At 35.5% G+C, this 27,067-nt stretch overlaps 1 protein-coding gene across 6 annotated transcripts in view; it reads right to left on the bottom strand.

Annotated features, from left to right (window-relative positions):
• Positions 1–2,550: 2,550 nt before the first annotated feature.
• MED23 (mediator complex subunit 23) overlaps positions 2,551–27,067 on the bottom strand; it is a 38,579-nt gene continuing 14,062 nt past the window's right edge. For 3 of the 6 annotated variants that reach the window (XM_062572534.1, XM_062572535.1, XM_062572539.1), the window contains 19 exons: positions 24,255–24,455; positions 22,772–22,915; positions 21,041–21,186; positions 20,173–20,418; positions 19,808–19,950; positions 19,094–19,268; positions 17,566–17,729; positions 17,037–17,161; positions 16,324–16,529; positions 15,162–15,342; positions 14,002–14,172; positions 12,556–12,772; positions 11,397–11,633; positions 9,648–9,813; positions 8,581–8,653; positions 7,277–7,491; positions 6,661–6,781; positions 4,299–4,430; positions 2,551–3,588 (listed from right to left, as the gene is read on the bottom strand). In XM_062572534.1, the coding sequence (XP_062428518.1) occupies positions 3,415–3,588; positions 4,299–4,430; positions 6,661–6,781; positions 7,277–7,491; positions 8,581–8,653; positions 9,648–9,813; positions 11,397–11,633; positions 12,556–12,772; positions 14,002–14,172; positions 15,162–15,342; positions 16,324–16,529; positions 17,037–17,161; positions 17,566–17,729; positions 19,094–19,268; positions 19,808–19,950; positions 20,173–20,418; positions 21,041–21,186; positions 22,772–22,915; positions 24,255–24,455 (3,237 nt within the window). In that variant the 3' untranslated portion in view covers positions 2,551–3,414. The remainder of the gene's footprint in view (positions 3,589–4,298; positions 4,431–6,660; positions 6,782–7,276; positions 7,492–8,580; positions 8,654–9,647; positions 9,814–11,396; positions 11,634–12,555; positions 12,773–14,001; positions 14,173–15,161; positions 15,343–16,323; positions 16,530–17,036; positions 17,162–17,565; positions 17,730–19,093; positions 19,269–19,807; positions 19,951–20,172; positions 20,419–21,040; positions 21,187–22,771; positions 22,916–24,254; positions 24,456–27,067) is intronic. The other 3 variants (XM_062572536.1, XM_062572538.1, XM_062572537.1) reach the window with 3 other exon arrangements.

Here is a 27,067-nt window from a genome sequence, read left to right as displayed (position 1 = left end):
TCCGGCTTCAGCAGCTGGGTCCATGTCAGTGAAAACCCCCAAACACCTCCCCGCACTGTTGCAACACCCCTGCTTTCCCTGGCGGCCTTGGAAATGCTCCCGAGCAGAAAGGAGCAGCTGTGTGTGTCCTGCTGTTGGTGGGGGAAGCAAATGTTCCCTGGGACAAAGGACGAGATGGGCCTTGATCACATCTCCACTCTTAACAGCACAGCAGGAAAGGAGGATGAGTAAAGCACTTGTGCTCAAAGCAGTGCTGAGCTGTGAAGGTGGGGGCCCCTTGTCAGGTCTGGCAGGAAGCACAAACCCAGACAGGGGCTCAATGACAAGTAGGCCAGCAAGAGGTTTTGCCTGTTGCATGGATTTCACAACACCACACACCAGCACAGGTGCTCCACAGTGGCAGCTTTGCATATTGCCCATATTGCCTCTTTTTATAGCAAGCAACTAGCCAAATTCACTCTCATCTGTCCATTGTACGTCTTGTGTAGTTCCTAAAGAAGATGGATGTGTGATCTAACACCATGAGGACACCTGTGTGCTTGCCTTTTCGCTGATTTCCTAGCTCATTATAGAAGTCTTTGCCTATCCCCTCCCAGTGCGCTGGACAGGATAATATCCCTCACTGTTGCGTGTTTTATATGTACACACATTAAAGAGCATCGGTGTCTGAAAAACGTATTAATGGGGACCCTAAAAGAATAAAGGATGTGAACCTTTGTTCAGACAAGTGATCAAGAAACTGCAGCTCAGCACTTCTCTGAGGCATTAACTACGTAACTTAATTTAGCTTGCAGTGAAAGAGAATCATCTTGCATTTGTGGGCTTACAGCACCAGTCACGTTTAGGCACTAGGGTAGGGTCTGTAGACATAACTCTTTAATAAAAAGCAACAGTTTCAGTGCACTGAAATGCATTTTTTTCAGATTTCTTAAATTGAAATTCAATTTGTTACTCCAACAATGCTTTCTGCTCTCTTTGCTGCAAGTCTGTCACACACAATTCTCCCTCAGACACAGCTTTATGCTACTTTAAGTAGCTCTTCTGACAAGTAAAAGTCTTTAGTGGAGTCATACTTTACATCTGGAACTTCTGATTTATTTATAGAACAAAGAAATGAAAGGACCAGGCCCTTGCACAGTATGCATGAAAGGATATACCTGGGCACAACTATTTAATAATACCTTTCTCTGTGCCTGCATGGCCTCCCTCAGTCTCTCTTGTTAATCCTTCTCTCAGTCTCTCTCTGTACAGTCACATCATTTAAAATGTGGGAATAGCATGTGTAAAATATTTTGTGTGTCCTAGATGCTTTTCTTGGGAAGTTTTTGCAAATCTGCTAGCATTAGAGTTTCCTCCAGCAAATTTGTATGGGGAGGGAGCATATTTCAAAACTCAAGGATAATAGTGTAATATGGCTTCTAGGTTATTAAATCTAACATAAAACCTTTGGTAGATCCAAGAAAGATTCGAGAGTTCAAGATGTTTCGCTATATACACAGTTAACTGATTATCAAATTAAATTTTGTGAAGAATTCTTCCCTCTGATGGTTAGAGATGAAATGTGAATTTTCCATCTCTCTCTATTCCTCAGCCAGCCATATTATAATAGACTGCTCAGATTTTACTGAACAAATATTCTCTATACAAGTCAGGTAAGGTGAAGGGAGGGTGTCAAGGGGACGGGGAAAAACTCTTTTCAGTTGCCCCGTGTGACAGGACAAGAGGCAATGGGCAGAAATTGAAGCACAGGAAGTTCCGCCTGACCGTGAGGGGGAATTTCTTCCCTGTGAGAGTGACAGAGCCCTGGACCAAGTTGCCCAGAGAGGTTGTGGAGTCTCCTTCTCTGGAGATCTTCAAGGCCTGCCTGGATGCAACCCTGTCTAATAACATGCTCTAGGTGACCCTGCTGAGCAGGGAGGTGGGACTAGATGATCTTCAGAGGTCCCTTCCAACCTTATTGATTCTATGATTTTAAGGAAACCTGGTCCAACTGTGGCCATCATGTTCATCTTGTTATAAAAATGCAGCCTGATGGATATTGGAATCATTCAATTCTGGAATGGAATACAACACCTTTTAAACCAAACATATGGTATATAATAGGTAGACATGGCTTTAAACTCAGTCTGCAATCTGGTATAAGTAAAACTGTACACAATTTAGTGTTACTCAAATTACATTTGCAAGAATTTAGGGTATAACAATAACTTTAAGTTACAAGTACAAGTTATAAGTACAACAGCAGTTTCCAGCAATGCAGTTTTGCTGTGTGTAGTTGACAAAAGGCTTCCACCCACTGAACCAACAACTTCCACTCATAATCACATTTTTTTTTTAAAAATCAAGAGCTAAATCATACCTGACTGTTCATTTGGACTCTGTGGGTAATAGGTTCAAGTTGGTATTATCATAAAGCTGCAAGAGGACTTGAGACATGAAAATATACTTGTTAATCATCAAGCCTTACTTCTAAACTAAGGGGTATGGGAAATAAGCAAACTTAACAATATTATTAGTCTTCTAAAGTTTTATTTAAAAAATCCTGTCAAACAAGGTGAATATTTACAAAACATCCTTTAAATTTTATCAAAACCTGCTGAGCACAGAACAGAGATAAAACAAAGAATGAAAGTAGAATACTATAGAAATCTAGAATATAATAAGATATCAGTAAAATTCATGAAATCGACTTAATAAAAAATTACACCATTTCCCAAATAGGAAAGATAAAAATATCAGCCAGCACAGCTTTACTGAATACACATACTCAACAGATAGCCTCTGGTTAATAATCTAACAGCCTGATAATTTATACTAGATGAAACCCATTTCTCATTTGTTCAATGTAAACTGCATGTAAGAAATTTACAGAAATTTTCAAAGGGTCATTCTCAGTCTTTGGGGAGATGCAATTAACTCAGCAGCATTGATGCAAACTTCCTGTTTAGGAACTTTACTGTGTAAGAGCTTAACTTATGTTACAAAAAGACAAGAATTTAAATTCTTCTGTGGGACAGAAAGTACAAACTTTTCATAAGGCAGAAGCCAAATTTAAGAAGGCCAATATCAGGCTACATAGGCAGAGTATCATTTCATAATATACACAAAAATAAAGGGAAAAGTATCAAGATGATTTGAATCAGGATAGGGAGCAGGATACTCTTTAGAAGTCCACCTACTTGACTGCTTGCAGAGACTCTTTACTCAGTGCTTTCAGAGAAAGGCAACATATACCTCCATCTAGTGTCTGATATAAATAAGACTGGTATGCAAATGATTAGACAGCTTCACTACACGAAACAAAGTATGTACATAGTTCTCTTCCCTGTTATACAGAAGATGAAATTTTAGCTCACATGATGTTTCACTTCAATCAGTTCTAAAAAGTCTTCACATCAAGCCTAAAGCTTCATATTACTGTGTTACTGGCAAAGCAACATTAACAGGTACTTGGTTAGGCTGTGGTGCTGGTGACCCATTATTGATAGGTTGCTGAGAAACAGCAGCTGATTCCATTTTGCTGATGTGCGTTATGAAACGCAAACGAAGTTTCAAAGCTGGTCTTAAGTTACAAATAATTTTCTCAACCTTTAAAATAATAAAAAAGAGCAGAAATATATTTGAAAAACATGAATATTTTGATGTATTTTATAACAAAAAGGAGTATCACATTGCAACAATAGAAAAGGAAGAAGATACAGTAAAGAGTGGTATTTATATGTTATTTACCATGTTAACTTCTGGACATTTTCTGATAATTCATCCAGAAAAAACCTGCTTGGTCTAATAGTTGTATACCAGAGCTTTGCAAAATGACTCTCAATTTACACTTGAAGAAAAAAAAATGCCTATTTTTATAAAATAAACTTAAGTGAAGTTCTTTCCACTGAATATGGAAGCATTCTCACTTTTGTCACTAGTCAGTTTATATTAATTGAATCAGAAACTAAGTAAGAACTTGAAAAGTATGCACTGAAATGAGAAAAACTTATGAAACATCTACAAGTTTATACAGCTTCATTTCTAGTTGTTGTTTTAATAGTAGTATTTAAAAAGCATCTTCAAGCTTTATCTTAAAATTCAGACCACAAAAATTATTTATAATCTGAGATAGTCTACTTATCTAAAACTTAATTATGAAAAACCTCCACAAACTTCCCAATTTGTACGTATAGAGACTAGTCAACTGTTAAGGGTTTTGTTGTACTGCTATATTTGAAGATAATTCATAGAAAGATTGAATTGCTATATTGTTATTAAAAAAGATAACTAAGTATCAATGTCTACTGTTCACTTACTTGGTCTTTCACACTGTCACCTGTAAACATGTACTTCATATGATACAAGAAATCACATATAGGATCCATGTAGTTCAGGTGTGAGCTATACCGATCCACATTCAGGAGCATTTCATAAAATGCCACTCCAATCTGTTTCCACAGACAAAAACCATTCCAAACAAAAACAGATTTTAAAATGTTTTAGACAGGAAATACAGTTAAACAGTATAATAAATATATGTATTTCTTTTTAAGTATGTGAGATTGCTAGCTACCTACTTTCTTGCAAGGACAAATGGGTAAATCTAAATCATCTAAATCATTATGATTAACTAAATGATTCCATTTTCCTAAGCTAAGTTTGAACCAGTGTAATGAGACTTTGATATATTCTGTATAATTGGTGCTTAAACATCACTGATTGCAATATGCTTTGAGTAAGTGTCTACGCAGTTTGCAAAACTAGACCTTAATTAAAGAATCACAGAATGGTTGAGGTTGGAAGGGACCTCTGAAGATCATTTAGTTCAATCCCCCTGCTCAAGCAGGGTCACCTAGAGCATGTTAGACAGGGTTGCGTCCAGGTGGGCCTTGAATATCTCCAGAGAAGGAGACTCCACAACCTCTCTGGGCAACCTGTTCCAGAGCTCTGTCGCCATGTCACTAACTATGAAAAACTTAACATATGATTTGAGTTTTCTAGAAAGATGACATTATGGATTACTGTGTTTAGCTTTTATTTAGACCTAAACAATGTCTCAGTAAATTACAGAGTCCATTTTAACAGTTCAAGCATTTTCCATGAAGAGTTTATGATTAGATAAAATGTTTGAGTATACTTATTAAGGAAGTGTTGTGCACAAACGTATGTCAGTCCACAGCCATTTAAAAAATGCCAGTGCAAAATTTAAACTTTGTGATTGGCTATTTAACATCATTTAAGTCACATGGCAGTTGCCAACTACTCTGAAGGCAGCAATGCAGTGTGATTTTCTTAGACTGAAATCTACTCCTTATAAAGGGAAAGAGGTAAAAGAATGCTAAGGAACATGGAGAGAAGACTGCTTCTTAACTTTTGTACTTAGGTTCAATACACAAAACACAGACAGAAAAAACCTATTGTTTCCCTCTTGATTGAGGAAGGAAGAAACAATCCAGTGAAAGCAATATTTACTAGCTCTTTATAGTACTCTACAGGAATCTACAATCTGCTCCATGCCTAAGCAGTGTTTTCTACTGCTCTCTGCTGCTTTTATTTAATCTGTATTTTATGAAAAAAAATTGAGTGAGCTATTTTTTTTTAATTACTTAAACTACAACAAAAATACCATGGATTCCCAGCAGATCACTTATTTACTTTTTCTTTCATATTTCCAAAGCAATATACTTAAAAGAATAAGAACAAGACAGTAGCAAAACTGAAGGAGAGATGGAAACAAGTATAGAGTAATACTGCTATATAATTATTTAACCACTTGATAGAGTTTCCTGCAGTACCCTCACTTCATGATCTATCCATACATTTGGAAACAATAGTTACACACTTGGGAAAGAATTGTGTATGCATCCCTACATTTTGTGACCTGTTCACAGAACGATGCACACAAACTAATTGTTTTAAAAAGAACTGGGGGAGAGGTAAAAAATGTTGCAGCTCAGCTCCTCATGGGGACCCAAGATTCACGGTAAAATCCCCAGCACAGATACTGACAACTGGAAATGAAAAAGTAATTAGCAGTGGTGGTAGACCTTCAGGTTATGTTGGTCAGAAAATAGAAGGAGAAGAGATACTTAATTACCACATAGGTTTTGCAGATATTTACTGACAGCACAGAAATTCAAAGATTTAAGATTCCCAAGTTTAACTCCTCTTTCTAGAAGGGACTCTACTGCCTGCAGTTTTTTATATCTTCTGCTTGTGGGCCACATCTGTTTCATTTCTCCTCCCCTACCCCTATTCACATCCATAGTATTGTGCAGAGCAACTTGTGCTCTACCATCCTTGTCAAACTCCAGCTTTTGCAAGTCTTCCTTCTCCCAACTAGAAAAACAGGCAGCTGGTCTGATGCATATTTTGCATGTCATCTGAGAGCCAGATAACATGTATATTTGGCTCAGACAGTTTGGCTGTGGGTATTTTTGGTTTGTTTGTTTTTCTGAAGTTCTAAGTGTTTTATCCTGACCTAAGCTGACAAGACTTCAACTCATTAGGTAGGTGTATCCCAAAACAGCAACTGAGATCCTTGAAAATAACATTACGTCTGTAGAGAATCCACTACCAAATCTCTATCAGAAATCTCATTCAAATTCTGCTTTGTTTTGAAATTGCAAGGCAAAAATAAGATAGACTGTAAAAATTAGGCCAAGAGCTACACCTTACCTCTATCATGCATCGTGTCCTCTCCTGCTGGAATCGTTGTAGAAAAGGACCAACAAGGTGGTAAACATAGAGTAACTGGAACTCTGTTTTCACTATGGGTATCAGTACTTCTGTGAGGAACCTGCAATTTTTCAAGACACTTATTAGTTAAACAGGACCTCCCCACTTCCAAACTCTGCCCAAAACATCTCATTCTCTCTCACAGATATGGGCATTCATTTTAGAAAATACAGTGCAGTTTAGCAAGCTCTGGAAGATTCCTAGGTATTTTCACTAGACTAGCAAAGACAACCTAGTCTCATTGAGACACAGCCTCATTCAAGCTCAGCAGAACACCATGCATAACCAGAAAGGCGGCCTCTCAAGTTTTAACATTGGCATTAAATCAAGGGTCACTATTATTTGACAGGAACATATCTTTAGAGGAGAGCTGTATAGATAACAACAGTTTTGGAGGGAAATACAGAGATGGAAAAGAACTTGTGATCTATCTGATAGTTTCTGGTGCTCCCTTGTATGCATCTGTCGGTATAAATACTATGGGTACAGCTTAGTTACCTATAATATGCATGAAATTTTAAAAATTTAATTTAAATTATCAAATATCTACACCTACTTGGGAATGAGAGAAAGTTGTCCAATGCTAGAATGATGCCAGACAGCATGCGCCAAAGCCAAAGTGTAGCTACAGCTCATCTCAGAATAAGATTGGTGACATGCTGTGAAGTCAAATAGCTGGAATGGATAACCAACCCACTCTGTCTCTGATGTCAAGCTAGAACTGTTGATAACACTCACGATGCGATCATGGAGAACAATCCAGTAGGGCTCCTGGGAAAAACAAAAGGCCTAAATTATTTCTGAAAAGAGAAGCATCTAAGAGCGCTTTCTCATCTCTTTTCTATTTTTGTATTTACAAAATAGTCTCAACTATATCTTATTTTATAACCCTGCCTGGCAAACATTATTCTTAAGTTAAGAAGGATAATACGTGACACCTCCATATTAGTGGGAAAGAGTGTGGTATTATTAAGACATACTTAATGAATTTAACTATCTAACAAAGGAATGTAAAAGGTTCCAATAGAAGTAGAGCATAGTAGAAGACAGAATTTTCTGAGTATAGGCACAAAGAACAGACAAAAAAATTCAACATGGAAGCCAAAAACAAAAAAGGTGCAAAAGTCAGGGAATAAAATAGATGAAGGTGCAAGCAGAAGAAACAGGCAGGACAAAACAGCATATCAAAAATAGCAAGAATGAAATCTATGTTGGCTCTCTTCCAAGGAAATGAGGCCTAATTTTACTGAGGGAGAGAAGCCACAGGGAAAGGATAAGAGAACTGTTGCACATATAAGCAACAAGTAAGCAAGATCAAAGGTATTAAGACAGTCCTGATGTTGAATGCAATCAGCTGTCAAGTTAGTATATTCAGATCAAAGCTACTACAGAAATATGAACTCTAATACTGCATATATTTGCTTTTGCAGTCTTAGTCACACCTCATTTACATGGTTTAATAGATACAGAGTATACCAGTGCTAATGCAAAATGAGCTATGCATCAGCAACTGTATGGATGTTCTCATTTCACTGCTTGTTCTCAACTGATACTATGCATAAAGCATTTAACCGTGTTTTCAAAAAGAATGATTTACTTTTCACCCTAGCCTCAAAACATAATAGAAAAATCATTGCTATATTTTCAACGTTGGAAGAGTAGAAAAAGATTTTCTTCAAACATACAGCCAGCCTTCAGAATGGCTTATTGAGCCATCTGAGTACAGATGTTGGCTGTCAGACTGCAAACTGCAAAATTTCTTACACCATAATCTAGAAAGATAATAAACCTTATATGAAAGAAGAGGGTTTTGCTTTTTTCTTTCTTTCTTTTTTTATTCTTAAAGACATATGGACTCACTGGTAAAGCTGTGATAATTAATCCAATAGCGTTCATCCAAGCTGTGATATTCTCTCTTGGCACCAGGGGCTGACTACAGAGAAAAAAGAAATGCAAACCCTTAAATCCACAAATGCAATCTGTGCTTTTGGTACACTTTTTGGTATACTTAAAGAGAAGGCATACTCGTACAGAGAATACTCCTTGAGAAGTTGAGAGCTACACAAAGACACAGAGCTATCTAAGAGAGGCAACAGACAGTATGAATGCTGTTTTGACATTGCTGGCAAAACTCTGTTCAGATAGAATTTTGGTTTTGTAGCATGTGTTCTTTAAAGGCTGCTTTCATACTGTACTTCCTACTGAATAGCCTTGATTGTTTAAATGTTACTTATCCCTTTATTGACCCCTCTCTCCATGTGTCCCAAACAAACCCCAAAAATAAAGTACTAAGCTGAATAAGGCTGTAAAATAATCATTTCAGTCTGTCACTGTTTATCAGAGATGACATCTGAATCATGCAAAAATGCTAGGTCCTCCTCTCCACTGCAGCTCTTTTCCACAGTCTGAGCTAAAAGTCAGGAAACAGAACTATGGAGTTAAATCTAACATATGGCCATAGTATGCTAGCATGTTTCAAAGTATCTCTCATTTTACATCAGCATCAGGAGGATTCAGAGCACTGACAATCCTTCCTTGTTCTTTCTTTCCCCTCAAAGATCAGGTAATATAAGCTCATGAAGTCTCCCTACCCTGGATGAAAGGACAATAGCTCTATCCCAGCTTTCTCTAACCCACTGGAGAATTCATCACTCAGTGTGAGATGTACCCTCTGTTGCTTCAACAGGATTATTCTGAAATCAACTGTTCCAGAAACATACACAATGCTTTCCCCAAAACATGAGATTCCAAGACAGTGTTTTTCTGCTTGATCTCTACAGCCCTGTTTGTTCTCAAAATTTAACATAAAGTATTTTTGAAGTATTTATACTTCAGGCTTTTTTAAAATAAAACTAAGGAAAACAGACTACTTACCTATAATTGATGTATTAGGTCTTGCAGAAAACAATTTCAGAAAGACAACATACCTCTTCAGCACAACATTTAGTAGTGCATTGCCCACGTCCTTTCCTGGAACAGCCAGAGCCATGAGTTCAACACAGGTAACATGCAGAGCATGGGCAGCTGGGTTAGGAAATTCATTGAATCTCCAGTCACAATTTGGGAATGGACCAGGTGATTTGCCTGCCATAGGTGACAATGGTTAAGGAAAAGAGTCTTCCTCTTTTAACAACCAGTTAACAACAGCAAACTGTTTTAAAACATACATACACACTACACAAAATTAAATGGAAGTGAAAGATAAGCTATTGATAATGAGTAACAACCACAGTTTATGAAACTAAGACATACGGAAAAGTAGTGTGAACGTAAGGCAATGCATGTATGGCACTCGGGCACCAAGAAGCACTGAAGGACTACATAAATATATGGCTATAGATATACTGCACATACAAGGTCGTGCAAGGGATAAATTTTCCTGATTAAGATAAACAAAACACCAAACACCCCATTCACCAAATGCTTCAAAATCAAGACAACAATGAGAATTTTCTACTCTGCATAATATGAAAACATTAATTTGCTTCAGCATAAGGTTGTCCAGCAGAAGTCTGGGGTAATACTTCATGCAACATGAAACTTCACGCAACTGCTCAGTCTTTGAAAATTTTCTACTTTCCAGAACAAGATTAGTTCATGTCAGCTAAATCTAGGAAAGAACTCTTAACATATGATGGTTACATAAAGGAGGTAGAATAGATATTTAACTAGTGCTTTCTTCAGAGATATTTAATAACCTTCTTCCAAGTTACACATAAAAAACGCCAAGTTGCAGAAGTGGTAGTGAAGGAAGAGACATGATAGCTAGAAAACTGGCCAACTTTAGTAAGGCTGACCTGAAGAAAAGATGATGTCCAGGGAGATTCTCTAGAACACAACTGTGTGGGGGATCACCAGTTATTTCAAAAGTAATTTAAAGTATTTGTATAAATAATTCTAAAGAAAAATAAATAGAAAGCAGTAATTTCAGTAAATTTAGGTATTAAATAAGTAATTTCTAGTTTTTCCTCCTAAAGAACAGATTCTCACCAGCTAATAATAGCAAGTATACTGCTCTTGACTGCACATAACATGTCATCAGTCTTAAATGTGGCACTGCTTACAGTATTTTCTTCTTAATATTGATAATGGTATTAGAAAAAATTTCATTTTCTAGTTTGTTTTTTTAAATGCATGCTTTTATGTGGAAATTAAAATCCAATTTTGAATGCATAAACATCAGTATTTGTATTTAAAATTGATGCATTAAACTGAAATATTTGTATAGCTGTACTGTACTTATTTATCATTATACCTTTAAGAAGTTACAACTAGGAGAGCCCAGTCTCCCTGTTGAATAAAAATAATAATAAAAAAATACAAAATCAAAAAATATAGCTTTATTTTCAGCTTCCAAACAATTTCTTGAATTGCAAGGAATGGCTGGATATTGACAAAAGTCACCATCACTATCTGATACTTTATCATCATTTCAAATCAATTCTACCTGCTTACCTAGTTCACTGCTTTGACTTCCTTCACATCTCTAGCAACAAATCCATATGGTGCAAATACAACGAAGCAAACCAAATACAAATTTAGCCTCACATACACAACTAAATAAAAACTCCAAGCTTTATTTCATATTGGAACAGCTATGAATTAAACTTATATTTTGATGAAACGAAGCTGCAAGATGTTGAAACACTTTACTTAATACAGATTGAGAAGGATATTGTCTACTAGTCTTCCAATGAGTTTGCAATAATAAGTGTCATCAGGAATCCATGGATTATCTTCTCGGGCATTCATAGCACATTTGAGATAAGTATCACTTAGACACCAGCCCAGAGGGCGATTATCTTTCAGAGAGCCAATAATGGCATGAACAAGCTTTCTCTTGAGGTTTGTGCGCTCTCTGAGGTGCCTCTCATAATAGTGAAGAGTGTTGTACAAGTAAGTCACTGGACGGTCTATCAAGAAAAACAATGCAAAATAAACAAAAAACCCAGAAATTTCTTCTAGCATCACTTAGTTATGGTGGTAAACATAAAACTCAATCAAGTGCTCCATATGACATATGCATATATTTTAAAATAGTGCAAATGGAAACAATTAGTGTTCTTAAATTAAATAAAATTTTAATAAAAAATATTGATTTTCCTTTGTCCTGTACATATATTTTAATATGTGGGGGAAAGCCTAGAAGTGGCCAAAGAAAATCAATATTGTTAGCTGTTTATGTATTTATAATACTAACATATTCATAAAAAACATTCTAAATCATCTCTTAATTTAAGAGGTATTAAATAGGAAGAATAAAGATATAAGATGACGGTAAAGAAAGAATATTGCTCTGTTATGCTCAGACATTTAGCAATGTCAGCTATACCAGGTGCAACTATAGAAGTGTTAAAAATAAAAAACAAAACACCCTCGCCAAACCATATACACATTAAATTGTTTGAACCATATAAAAATAACAATTTCTCACTCTAACCTTTTACTGTTTTTTTAAAAAGGTGTTTCAGTCTGAGTATCAGGACTGTTAGGACAGAAAAGGCCCATGTACCGCTACCAGAATGGAGCGAAAGGGAAAGGTGTAAAGGAGGAATGAATGAGCAGAAGTTACTTGAATAAAAGCAAGTTCACTGTTAGTAGGATGAAGTTCACTAAACATGGATTGTGTCCCTTTGCACAGATATGGATAAAGCTCACAAAGTAGGAAAGGATTTTGCATTGCTGTTCTAGCAGAAGGTTCTGCTCAGCAGTCAGCTCGCTAACACAGCCTGGTATTCAGTGTCTACAGCATTTTCTTAATAGCAGACTGTAATAAAGAGAACTGAAGAAAAAAATCACACCCGAATTGAAGAGTTTACATTACAGATAACTCACCATGGAATTTGTATAAACCTCCCAGATGATCCAATAAAGTTTCTAATGATTTGGACACTGGAAGTAATTCCAGAAATCTGTGGATTACAATGTCAAACACGGGCAGAAAGCGCAGGCATACATTTCCAAAATAAATTGGTAGGTACTGGGGCTGGATCTGAACTGGGGGGTTGACTTGCTCTGCCAAGCCTTCAAAATACAGCTTTTCAGGATATTTCTAGAGGGGAGAAAAACAAACAGAAAACCTCACACAATAAAATTACAAATCTCTTTCTTCAAAAATGTTATGTTAAACATTCAGTATCTACATTGCTTTAAAGAGACACATAACCATAACTGTCACATAAGAACACAGATTTTTCAACACAAAACTTACTGAAGAAAATTCATCTTTGAGTGAATTATTTAGTGATTATGAGTAGTGTATACATAACTTCTTTGGGATAAAAGTTTCAGCACCACTCAAAGTGGGCACAAGGGGTCATTAAGCATCCTAAGAAAAACCTGCTAGCAGCAGCCAGTGCTTAAGTGCCTCTTGTCAAACATTCTAGGAGTGAACCTAGGGGAAATTCAGCACTTCTGAAATGTTCTACATCACATACTGAATCAGAACAGTAGAAATAATATGCATGTAAGCCCTCCCTAAGAAACAGTTGGAGTGCATTCAAATACCAGACATCAGCTGAAGGCTGAGCTTGCGGAGTTTTACCGGTGACTGGAATTTCTATATGCCAGCTTAGGTCTGGTAACTACGCAGCTGTGTTACCGCATTGCCTAGGCTAATGCTTCTCAGTTACACTTACAAGTTTAGGTATTGCTCAAAAAGTGTACTGTTAAGGCTGAAAACTAATACAGACTAAGTAACTTCTCGATCAAAACTACAATGCATTTGTTCAGCAGCATAAGAATTAGCTCAAGAGCTTGGACTAGCTTTGGTAGAATATTCCAGCTGCTATACCCTTTCCTAGCCAGCAGAACCCACTATGTTTCAAACAGCATGAAAATCTTAGCAATCCTCTTCCCTAAGATGTTGGCTAGGGGTCTGTTCTTGCCAGACAGCAGATAGAAGCAGCTTAAATATTTAAGAGAAAATGTAACAATTGTTAAATCTAGTCAATAAAAAACCAGAAGGAAATCCATCTTCCCTGATGCACAAAAAGTATGTTCTAAGGGAATTTTAGTAAACCCAAGATACTAAAGTGACTAGATTTACTTAAGTAAGAAGCTCTCATCAACCTTCAGCTGCTCCTACTTTTGAGTATCACAGTCTTATTACTTTAATGTTATTCCATAAATATAAGTGATTTTATACTAGCCCAAACAAATTGCTAGTAAGTACCTCTAAAAAGTTCACATAGCAGTCCTAGTATTTTCAAAACAAAGGAGTCTTTGGCTAATCTGAACTCCACAGAAAATATAATAATAAAAAATTATTAGCTTTGTTACCTTGTGATAACTCATATGTTTAGTATGCCAGTCATTCTGCAGCCAGTGCTCTGGAGAATTCTCTTTCACAAAATCACTCACTCTGTTTCTGAAATCATTAGGCTTGAGTAAAAGTAACTGAATTATGAAGTAACAGACTTGAGCTTCATTTCCTTCATGACTACGCATAGCCTTTAAACAAAAAGAATCAGAAAATATGGAATTACAGCTGATGCTACTGTCTGCTTTAGAATCACTAAACTACTGATCAAGCAACTTGGCTGCACATTAGACACATCTGCACACAAATTCACATTAAACATATGCTCTCTCAACTGTATTTTGGCTGTGAAGACACAGAACAGAAGCAGGCTCCATCACCTACTGTGAAAAGCATCCATCTCATTTCCTATTCCATAGGCAGAAAGTCTCACAAAATTCCAAGTGACAGCATGTTGTTCAAGAATTCCAGTTCTCTTCTGCTTGCAGATCTCTTTGTAGGAATACCAAACTAATGATAAGGAAACTAACCTTGCTTCAATGTTCTGGCCACTCCCAGAATCATATACATTCCATCAATTTTTTTTTTTAACATGTTTGGACTTCAGTTTGAAAACGGAAAAATCAAACCAAAATCAAAACAATCAGCTTTATGTTAGGAAGAGATTTGAAAATATAAGTAAAGGATAATTACTGCAGAAATATTAATTCTCTGGATAACTTCATTATTTTGCAAGGTAAACCAAAAAGACAGAGAAAGCAATCAGTCATCTGCTTTTCTGATACAGCAGGCTGAACTTTAAGCAGCAGTAGGTACATGACTTTACATTTGTTTCCAAATAGTGGCATGCCATACCCCTTTTACCTTCTCAGATTACAGAAATGATTTCATAACTGTAAGGTCAAAAGACCCAGAGCACTAACAATAACACTTAATAAGGCCAGTTTAATGACTGCCATTACATAGCCAAGTAAAGCTTCCCCTGAAGATTCAAAGATTGAATTTTCTGTCCCTTATAAAAGTAATTTATTATTTTACTTGATTATTGGATTAGCAAATAGTCACTATTAAAAAAAAAATCTTTAAAAGGATAGTTCCTACAGAAGTGACTCAGAATGACCAAGGCAATGACCAAGTGTTGTTTAAAGAAACCTCTGTCATCTTTTAAGACAATACTTACCAAACACAGTATCAGTCTATCCAGTGTTACAATGTTGTATTTCCACACCATATCATTGAGTATCTCAATACACTTGTTGAGCTGCTGGCCTCCTGCTGAAGTAGAGAACTCATATACCAAGAAATCTGCAAATGTCCTGACATGTGCTACCAAAGCTCTGGCCCCAATTCTTTCCAACACTCTAACAGAGACAAAAGAGGAGAATACAGTCTGTTTCAAACATGATCACATAAACTGAAAAAAACAATGAACAATTGTTACAACCCTCAATACATTAACTGGCCTATTTCATAAGATTGAACAGGTTTCATACAAACATTTTCTTAAAACAAACTCCCATAAGGGAATTCTGAAGTCTGAATATCAATCAGATGAAACCCTTCAAGTTCCTAAATAAAAGCCTGTAGTGTTCTGCTCAAAATCCATGCATTGCCTAAGTAGAACTGCATTTTTAAGTTAATTTTTAAATTATACACCTCTTCGAAGACTCTCCTGCAACTTACTATTATGCTCCTGTAGCATGTTTTAATATAACCATAGCATGAAAAAATTGGTATTTCCTCATTGCACAGAAGATTAATACATGCTTTTCACAAATATTAATTGTTTCAATAGACCTTACGAGGCCTGAAAATGGAATAATCTGTTTTTTCATGACTCTGGAACTGAAGTTGTTACTACTAAGAACAAGTACAGATAATCATAATACTACTACTTCTATAGTAATTTTCAGCTTAATCCAACACAGTAATTGTTTTTGGTTTTGTTCTTTTTTTAAAAAAAATATTTGGCCTTTATTAATATATAAAAGCTAAATAAATAAATGCTTTATATTTTTGTTTACTATTTACAATTGCATGAAATACTGATTCATTACAAATAAACTGCTCAATTCAAACAGCTTATATCCTTGTCTGTAATTCTCTTACTAATATGCATCACTGACTTCTACATGATAAAACACCTGCAATCAGGAGGTGCTATCAGTCTTAAATACTGGCCCATTATTACAATATGCTAACATCTAGCTCCACTTTCCCATGCCTTGAGTTGCCATAAAAAAAAGTAAAAATCATACAAATCTAACATACAAGGCCTATGCCCTTAAAATTGAAGACGATGTGCTGTAACATCTTTGAAACAGCACATCTTTTAAGCTCACCTGTAGCCAATCTGATTAATGTGATCTGTCTCTAATAACATCTTCCACAGGAGGCAAAGGAAAAGGGGAGGTGAGCCTTGCATAGAGAAGTGTGTGATTATATCATTCTCATTGGTCATAGATTTCCACTTTCGATATTCCTCTTCCACATTCTTCTTCAGGTTAAAACGGCTTTCCTGAGGAACATTATTCTGTTTGAAGAATACCTGAAATAAAGTAGGCTTACTGTGGCCAACAGCTCTAAAATTAGAATAGGCAAACTCTACTTTGACTTAGTAAGGGGACCTTATGATTTTTCACTTCCACATGCAAGAGGAAAAAAAAAAAAAAAAAAAGAAAAAAGAAAAAAAAAAGAGAGTTGTTACTTTGCTATGACACCACAGTGATTGTCTTGTCAATAAGTTATATGACAAGTTGTCATGATGGAGAAAGGTTTTGCTGTATTTTTTTTTCCTTTTAAATTTTTCTTTCAGTGGAATTTACCTTCCACTAGTAGTATTAGCTGCCAAACTTGATCCTACAATACTCCAGGAAAGGCATAATGCATATTTGAAGAAGTATCAGTGTTCAAATCATATTGCTTTCTTTAGTGAGCTGAGATTAAAGTAATCCAGACAGAAGAATCCTACCAACTAGCAAAAGGCACAGGATCCTGTTAAAAGCATAAATTCTCCATATTTTTAACTAGAAAACTTGCAGTTTGAAACTATTACCTGCAAAGGAGCTGGAAAACAGCTTAGTGTATGTGAGGCCCAGTTATGGGGAGTAAAACTCATGATAGTCTGCAATATGTCCTTGCACCAAGTTCCCTGAATTGAATCAGAGCCTGTGAAAAAATCTAAACCAACATTCAACATTAATGAAGCACAATGGATTGATGATATTAAATTTTCACATCAAAAGACATTTCTTATTGGTGTTCCTTTTGTAGTCACATGCATAGATCAAGGCTTTGCTCGTTCAACAGGATTATCTTTTAGAGCAACTTCCCCAACCTTGTTCCTTTAAATCTTATTTGCTCTGTAGAAGCTACATATTATCTTATTTATGATTAGTAATAACAAAATTATTTTTAAGTTTTGAGCTAGAAATAAAGCAAACATGAGTTTAAGGTTTTCTGTTTAATTTCTTGTAATGATAATAAGACAGCATCATTTTCAGGATACTCTGCTGAACTATATTTAGAGGAATGGCTTGACTTCACCTTTCACTTAACATGTTATCTTAAAGTACCAGTATTACCTGTCACATGGGTTGCTCTAGCTAGAGTTAAGATCAGAGCCCTGTTCAGTTCTTCTGATTCTGCTGAAAGAACGGTTTTAGGATCACTGAGAAATCGTGTAAATTGTGGTTGTACCTCCGAGCTGCCCAAAGCTGTGATTAGCCGTAAAGCAGTACTCTCAACACTAAAAAGGAAATAGTACAGTTAGCAAAGACCATCTATACTACCGCTTCCAAGATTCCAAAACACTTCAACCACCTTCGTTTTTTGCTTCAACTACTATAGAAGCATTTGTTTTAGAAGTGGTATTCTTAATCTTTTGGAGAAATTTGGACTTTCCACCAGTTAATAAACTTGCTTTCAACCACTTAAATACTTTATTTTCAAATGAAGCTCCCAGAGGTTGCTTTAGTGATTTCTAGATACCTATATTTTAAAACATTAAAACTCAACAAACAACTAAAAAACACAAAAACATAAATTAAAACTCCTTCCTTTTGTTTCCTTTTGAACATCTTTGTTAGACTAGAAGATACAGATAAATAAGTAAATACAAGAACAGAAGAAAAAGGCACGAATAAGACATGGGAAGCTGCAAAGCAAACTACCTCCTAAAAGAAGGCAGCACTAAACTGTCCTTATTAAAGTAATCAGGAAGTACTGCTTTTGATTTCCACTTTTTCCACTGCTCTTCACACTAGTTATTTCAAAGCAGTAAGATACTCCTATAACACCGCCTCTCAAATCTCAAAGCTATAGATTAGATATGCACAACTAGACTGGATTTAATTAAGGTAATAACGTCCAGATTTTATATTTCACACTAATACACAAAACAAAATTTCAGTAAATAAAAAGAGCAAGACCTTGAAATTAAGCAGGACTGTGTGGAAATAAAAGACAATCATCAACTCCATTTTTTCTAAGCATTATCTTAAGGTAGAACAAAGGAAGATTCCCTGAAACTTGTATGAACTCATCAACTCCTACCTGGCATACCAGGAATTTGAACTGGATAAAATTGCCTAGAAATTGCAGGGTTTTCCAGCGGATAGTTTTGTTTTCTTTGTTCTTTACTTTAGATACATAGTCAACCAACTTAGTTCTTGTAATGGAATAAACCCCTGCTACAGGAAGAAAAAAAGACAGCAGTCTGATTGGCAGAGAAGCCAGCCACTGTTTTTCCCCACTGTGACTGCTACAAGCAGGAGGCACTGGCCTTCTCCATCTGCAGGGCAAGCGGCTCAACAGCTGTACAACGCTTCCTGACACGATGGTGCTGGTGCACATTAATGTGTTTAGACCTGCAAGACTGTTGCCATGTCTGTGTGAGTGGGGATCCCTCACACAAATCTACAGTGTTACTATTAACATCTAACAGTATTCTTGAAACAAGACCAGCTGAGATGCCATAAAACTGAACCCAGCTACAGTACTAAAGAGACCAGGAAACACTTAAGTCCTATTAAACAAGGTTCTTATGCAACTTTCAACATATGATTAGGAAATAATTCGGGATTAGAGTTAAGTATGGTAACTCTTACTCACCACAGATGGAGTTGGTTCTGATTAGTCTGTGGCACAGCAGCCAAGGAATGAAGATGACTAAGCAGCTGGACTCTGTAATGAGGCTGGATGTGATGCATGCGATAGCTAAACATTTCTAGTAGAGTGTGCAAAATTCCCCAGGCATGAGATTTAAACACTGTTGGCAGGAGCTGACCTTATGGAAAACAGAGTTCATAAAATAAATTTGCCAAGTGATTACTCTTTAAAACACACTTAAAGGACACTGTGGACAGACAGCTACATTTAGCTGCAAGTCAGATATTTAATTTGATAACTACAGTACTTCCAAAGAGTGCATGTGCAAGCAACTGTAGACATCTTTAGATGTCATAAATGCATAGAGTTGAATAATCTGTTGACCAAACATATACTGCAGATATTTAAATAATTTTAAAGGGTACAATTAAATACATCACTTGCATCTGATTAAGTTATTAAGAGCTTCCATATTTCCAAGCATATTTTTTCACAGTGCGGCTAAACTAGGAAAGCTTTGACCATATAAGCAACAGTGTCCCCATAAAGGGCCAGCAGCACACTTATCTGAAATTTATTGCAGCACTAGGGTTACTATTATGATTTTTTTACATTAAGATAATTTTTATATATATTCAACATGTTGCATCATTAGATTTTGATTTTTTTCTATGGTTTCCAGTTGCCATTGCTAGAGAGCAAAAAAAAAAGTCTTACTGATAAAGCCTTTGATGCCCAGTGACTCTATTTCCATGTAAACCAACAAACGGCTATAGGTTTCCACGAGGGCTGGTGCCAAGGCCAGACTAGATTTTGCATGAGCCAGTTTAATTACCCTTGTAGCTATGCTATGAATCAGACTAGGGAAAAAAGAGAGAGTATTTTTAATCAAAATTATGTACTTGAAATTTAAGGACTTTGTTATATAGATCAACAGCTTTATACAAGACATTTTGAAACAAAAGGAAAGCTTTCCCGCTGAAAATTACTTATACAAGGAGATACATACATACATATATATGTATGTATATATATATTCCCCCACACACACACACAATAAATCAACTAACTGCATACTGTACCTCATTTTGGCATGAACTGTGAGTGAATCCAAGAGGTTCATTGGCAATGGAGTGATAGACCCTGATGCCATGCAATTAGTCCCTGGAAGAGGGATCCTCATATTGCCATTTCCATAAATAGTCTCTACTAGTACCCCCATCGGCAAAGTGAAACATTCTGAATTGGTTGAATATGCATTGCACAACAAGGCAATCTTGTAGTCATTCATCTGCAGACTTTTATTTCTCAAACTTTGTTGCAAAAACCTGCATATCAAAGGTAGAGTAAACATTAAGGGAGGGGGATGGAAATCAAGTAGGAGAATACACATATACGGTAGGACTACAGTGATTACAGTCACAATAACCCTTGTCACAAACCCATTGTAAAACAGTAGAGAAAGCAAAATATTTATCAATCATACCACATGAAACAACTAATTTTAAGACGCAGTTAGTGTAACTTTTAACTAAAATCTGATTAAGTTACAATTACTATATGCCACAGTAACACAGCTAGAGAAAAAATACACTTCAAAAATTATCTTTCTAAATGACAGTAAGCCCAATGTACTGTTTATCATATAGAGACCAATCACACTTTCTTTTCAAACCACAGCATAATAGTCAATTTGCTTTCTGATTCTCTATCACTAGAAAACATTTACTGCTCTTAGTGGTAATGTATGATTTAAAGTATCATATAGCAATTAATTTTTTATGAAAATTTTGACTTTGAGTTTATTCATTTGATTAGCCCTCTTACAGAGTAACTGAATAAATGAAGCAGAATCCCATCACATAGTACCTTCTGAATACAAACTTGGAACTTTCCCCATTATGTCTAAAAAAATTTAAAAAATTAAAATACAACAAAAACAAAACCTACTCATGGTGAAGCTTCAGGGAATGAGGAATGGGAATCTGTAACTTGGAGTTATCACTATGAGCCTTCCGATTCAGATGAATCCAAATACAGGTCATTGCAAAAGCATGAGTTGACTGGGGTTTGTTAATATCAGGTACAGGAATACACTAAAGAAAGAACACACAAACACGATATAATTATATATATTTATGTACAGAAAAAAACAACTTGGCCAATATTCACAAAGATTAAGTCCTTCTTTTTCTGACCTGCCACACCATAAACAAAATATTGAAGGGACAGATTCTATTCTCACGTATCTACGCAATTCTAAATCAAGGTATCTGGAGGAGAACACGACTTTATTATCCCGGAAATATATGGGACCATCTAAAACCTCAGCAAATGGAAGTTCATATACAAATTCAAGACATGTAGCTACAAAAGCATATACTTTTACTCTCAGCCTCAGACTTTCATAAGATCTGATTCAGAAATAATTATCATACATACTTCCAAGTAATGCACAGAGTAGGTGTTCAGTGGTTCACTGGTATTATCTGAAAATTTAACTTTTCTAGCATCACCATTAGAATTAAAGTCAACAACCTTCCCATTAAAAGGAACATGTGCACCCTAAAATTCAAGAAATTTTTGGTTATGTGCTTAAGTACATTTGTGCTCTCTCCTTCTACCAACATCTGAATGGTTACTACTGCATAAACATCACCGTTAGCACAGGTGAGATGGCAGTAATGCACAGCTAAGGGGAAAATAAGACAGATCTTAGGAGGAACAGCTTTACATCACATTAAGCTACTTGTGAAACTACAACCTCAGAAAAGCTCTAGTCCCATAAAAATCTCAAAAAAGCGTAACTCAGAATCCAAGACTACATCTGAAGTAAACACTCGTGTTACCTTTCCCCACATTTGGGGAGAGGCCATGCAAGAAACTAGTGAAGAATTCATCCGGCATCCCGGGCAATTTCTGTCCTTCCTAGAGAGGGACGAGGAGGGGGAAAAAAGAATAAACTCATAATCCATACTGATTTGATGCACCACACAACTGTGTTGAACTGACCAAAAACTAGAGGTACTATAAGAACAAGCAGTCAGTACCTCCTGCTCACAACGCTCAATGCTGTCAAGGTGAAAAGTTTAAGAATTAACTCTGACTCCTTCTACTCCAGATACCTTCACTGTAGATCACAATTCGATCTAATACAACAAAAACAGTTTTAAGTAATAATTAAAACAAAATGAATTTAAGTGTCTTGTTCAGTTTTTTTGCTCAGGGAAAATACACACACATAGTATATCATTTTGTATCAATCCATGTGTAACAATGAAATTCCTTAGAAGGAAAGATCAACAAATATGGTTCCTTGATGGTATCCTCAGTACTTGAATAAACTTCTCAAAACCTTAATTGAACTGGGGTCAGGGAAAAGATGAGTGAAGAAGGTCCCCCTCCCTATTATTCTCCACTCCCAACCTTTTTTCTCAGTAACTATATTTGTGCTGAGTAGTTTTGTGAATACATAGATATATATATGTATATATATATATATATATATATATATATATAGCTAGGGGATACTGAAAAGCTTCATTTATGAAATACAGCTCTCCAATTATGCAGCACACTGTTGTAACACTGATTTCAAGAATGACAGTAGTATCTAGGTATGAAGGCCTCAGGCTGAATAATAATTGAATACTCAAACTTGATTTCAGAGAGAAGACTTACTTCCTTCTCAGGATATAAGAGGTCAAAAAGCTTCATAACTGGGAGGAAGTCAGCCAGTGCATTCTTCTGAATGCTGCCAGAGATGAACTGCAGTAGCACCCACATCAGATGGTCTCTTCCTTTAATGAGACCACGGCCTGCCAACTGTCAAAAACACTCAGGAACAAACAAATACTGCATACAGAAGAAAAATCACTGCAAAGATTCCTATATAAGGAAAAGAGTAGACTAATATAGTTCCATTTTCCACCAATATTTGAGAATGTTATAGTTGCACTTGGGCAGAAACATAAGTTTTCAGGAAGACAGCAAACAGGCATATTAGTTATAACACAAGAATGCTATCTGTGAGGGTCACAACAATTAATGGTAGGATTTCAAATGTAGTCAGCTCTTGAGGGTTACAGCTTTGAAAAGCAGAAACTTTATGTTAAAACTATAAAGTCTCAGAATCAGAACACCTTGGGCTTTCTTCATCTGGACTTGTCTTGGCCTGCCTGGATTTTGTTGTTGTTGTTATCTGTAATATCAATCATCTAATAACTAGGTTACTATTACCTAGTTTGTTTTAGCTTCGATTCATATAATTGTGTGGTGTAATGTCTATTGCTTCAGTAATTTTGATATATTTCACTAGAGGTTAGTTAAGGTCATTAAAGAAACACAACCTTAGGGCCTTGACAGAACTAATTTTAGGGATAACAAAGAGAACCAAGCATCCAACAAATGTAAAACATACTATACATAGTAAATTCGGATGTAACATAGAACCGTAGTCCAATGCAGATGGAGCAAAGCATACCGCATGTTAGAAATTGTATTTGAGTAGCTACAAGTGAATCCTTGAGTGAGGAGAAAACTCCCTTTTCCTACCATCAACATCATACTCTTGCTGAAAGACCTCAGCACGCTAATAACTTCCTGTAACTCCTCTCCTCTCTGGTGCCTTCAGAGAGGCATTTAGGACCACAGAAAAAAGGTAAACACTAGAAAGTATACCAGTTTTAACTGTATTATTACTAAGAACAGTAACTAGATAATTTGAACTATAACTGCTAATATCAGTGTAAGTGGACAAACGATTTATAAAAACAAAATACATTGCAAATACTTTCACTAGACTAACTAACCATAATTTTGTATCTGTTTACAATGTGTGTTTCTTTAGCACACATAAACTGCAGTTACATTTAAAGCTTGCTTGTAATTTGGCTGCTGCAGTATGGTATTTAGGTCATTTGAATTACGACCTGATTATTATATCCTGATTCTAGCTACTTATATACTTCATGTCCAAATATAATGAAATATCCTATAAATGAATATACTGGAAACAGACTTAACTCACAATACATAACTAGAGAACATGTTTTACTTCTACACTGGAAATTTAGTTCTTACATGCAAGATACTTCATGGGAGACAACTATTCATTCATTTTTAAAGTATATCTTACCAAGTAGGAGTGACAGAAATAATTTACCTTTTGATGAAGTGACAGGACCATATGAGGAAAACTTGCAAACTGAAAGAGCACAAAGAAAATAAGCTGGCTGGAGAGATGCTGCCACAAAAGCTGACTGGTTCCTCCATCATCAAACTTCTCTTCAGTCTCTGATCGTTCCATGGCATATACTACCAGATCCACCAACTGGTCCTCCAGCACAGGACAGCGCTGCTTGTGCTGTAAGGCAGAGATCAGATACAGTATTCCAAAAGCCTTGCAATTAATTTCAGAACTACTATAGTTGCAATTACAGCACAGTATTTTAACAAAAGGCTGGGAAGCATGAAATGAAGTCTGAACTTAAGTTAAGGATAAGCCAGTGTATTAAAGCTGCACTATGTTACAGGTCATAATGATTTTTATACTCTAGCACACATTACATAAGTTACTACTCAATTCCAAAACACAGATCAATGCCCAAGTAATACTTTTGTCCTTTTTTAATTAAATACATTCAAAGAGAATGTTATTTCTCTCATCTGCTATTCCAGGAAACAAAATCCATTCTTTTAACACACTTTTTTTTTTAAGTCCATTTCAAAAAGTAGGTATCTACATAAAGAAAGAAAAATTATCAAGTATACCACCAAAATTAGAGGAAGCATCCCAATATACAGCAGAAAGGTTTAATGATTATTTCTTCTCTCTCACTCTCATTTTGTTTGTAGGTTGTACATCTACAACTAGTAGCAGAATTAACATCTACTTAGTATCCCATATCAGATACCCTACTGACCTGGCGCCACTTTGTAAAAGACAACATTAAGATTTGAAAACAGCTTTGTAAGAGTGACATGTTCTAAATAGTATATAGAAAGGAAATTACATAATCACAGTGATGAGCTCTTCAGATGTTGGATTTAGACTGCCACAATCTCCAGAGAGCTAGGCAAAAACACAGGTCATTTAAAACACGTCTTTCTGATGACTTTTAACAATGACCAAGAAAAGAATGCATTATGTATTCATATATGTATTTATGAGTATATATGTACACTATCTATATACACGCTATATATAGGCATGCTACCAGTAGTTTGGAACTAAGATTGTTAGTCTTAAATTTAGACTGTCATAGATAAATGCCATAGTGAAAGAACCTTGTATTACCATATACTAATAAATAATGTGTTTACACTGGTACAAAGTACTACTAAGGACAAAAAAAGTGTGAAATTAAACATACTTCAGACAGTGCTAGCACTTCAGAAATATCAAACCTCCATTTGTGCCATTATGATCTCAATTTAAAAATTTGTATTTTCTACATCTGATACCTGTAACATAATGCAGCCTTAAAGAAAACATTATTACTTTAATGATACAAAAGAAAAGGAACTGCTCAAACACTAATCATGAAAATGCAGTGTCCCTTTCTAGAGGCAAAAAGGCATATTTAAAAAAAAGTTATTCAAATACTCATAAAACATTTTAGGGGTGCCTTCGATGAGTTCTTTGACTTACTAGCCAGGCAGTCTAAAACCCTTTTAATTTTAAAAAAATAAGAAATAGAAGATAAGAAAGTTACTGAAAGGAGATGCTTGTTCTAACCTTTGCCAATGACAGTCTTTTGCCATGAAAAAGGGATTCTCTTCAAATTAAAAATATAATGCAAGAATGGGAAAACTTGACAAAATATAATGAACAGCATCCCTTCTTTTACATGCTCTTTGCCAGCTCAAAACTGCAGAAAGCTACAATTCTAGCTGTGCTGTCTTGAAGCATGCTTAACACAAACTTCTAACTAAAATAAAAAGCGTCAATTACTGTTTCACCTTATCTTCCAATACACAATGCCATTGTCACGGATCAACCACATTACAGGTTTACAAAGAGCAATATTAACACCACCAGTTGAGAATATTTTGGTTTTTTTCCTCCCCTCAAAGCAACTAATTATGAAGCAGAGCAGGGTGCAACAGACAACACTACAGACTAGTTTATAATCCAGCATGCAAAACTACTATGTACAGGGCTTGAAATTTAATAGTTTGCTAAGCACTGAGTTAATGTCCAAAAGCCTAACCACGTTAGGCTATATTAATTTAGAATAAAGTTATTCAAGGAATACAACAGGAAAATATTACTGTTAAAAAGAAAGCCAGAATTTCCAGTAGGAATTTTCACTATTCTGTACAATTCTGAGACTGGGAAAAAGTTTAGGAACCAGAAAATTCAAAAGAAAAAAATGAATAAATTAATACTTTTATTCTGAAACCACATTTTAAAAATAATAATTTCTAAAGAAAAATATAGTAATGCTTCATAGTCTATCTCAATTCTTTAATTCTCTAACATTTTTTCTATATTTTCAGTGAATATACTTTTTGCATAAATTTTGTATCTAAAGTTTTGGTGCACTCAAGAGAAGTAAAATATTGTACTTAGATAAGAATTTGCAGGATTGAGGCCTTGCTATATTAGCAACTCATAACTGAAAGACAACAATTCAATCTGTATTCAGATACAAGGATAAAAACATAGGTGAAAACTGATCATCTCAAAAATAACTAGGAATTCTTGTTTTGGTATGGTTTAAAACAAAGTTTTTGAATATATATGAGGAAAAATACTGCCTCCATAGCCATTACATTTTTGCTTCTAAAAATTTGTTATTTTAAAGAACATAAGCATTTTTGTACTTTGTTTTAATAAATGCACATACAGTATTTCAATCTGTAAATAGTCTTTAAAGAATGTCAAATAATCTCATTGAAAACATTATTAAACCACAGAAATACAGAAAATAAAAGTTCTGCTATGACCACTGGATACTGAAATTTCTCTCA

The sequence above is a fragment of the Rhea pennata genome, chromosome 3 (genome assembly GCF_028389875.1).
Source record: "Rhea pennata isolate bPtePen1 chromosome 3, bPtePen1.pri, whole genome shotgun sequence".
NCBI classification, from domain to species: domain Eukaryota; kingdom Metazoa; phylum Chordata; class Aves; order Rheiformes; family Rheidae; genus Rhea; species Rhea pennata.
This window is presented reverse-complemented; position numbering and strand designations above follow the sequence as displayed.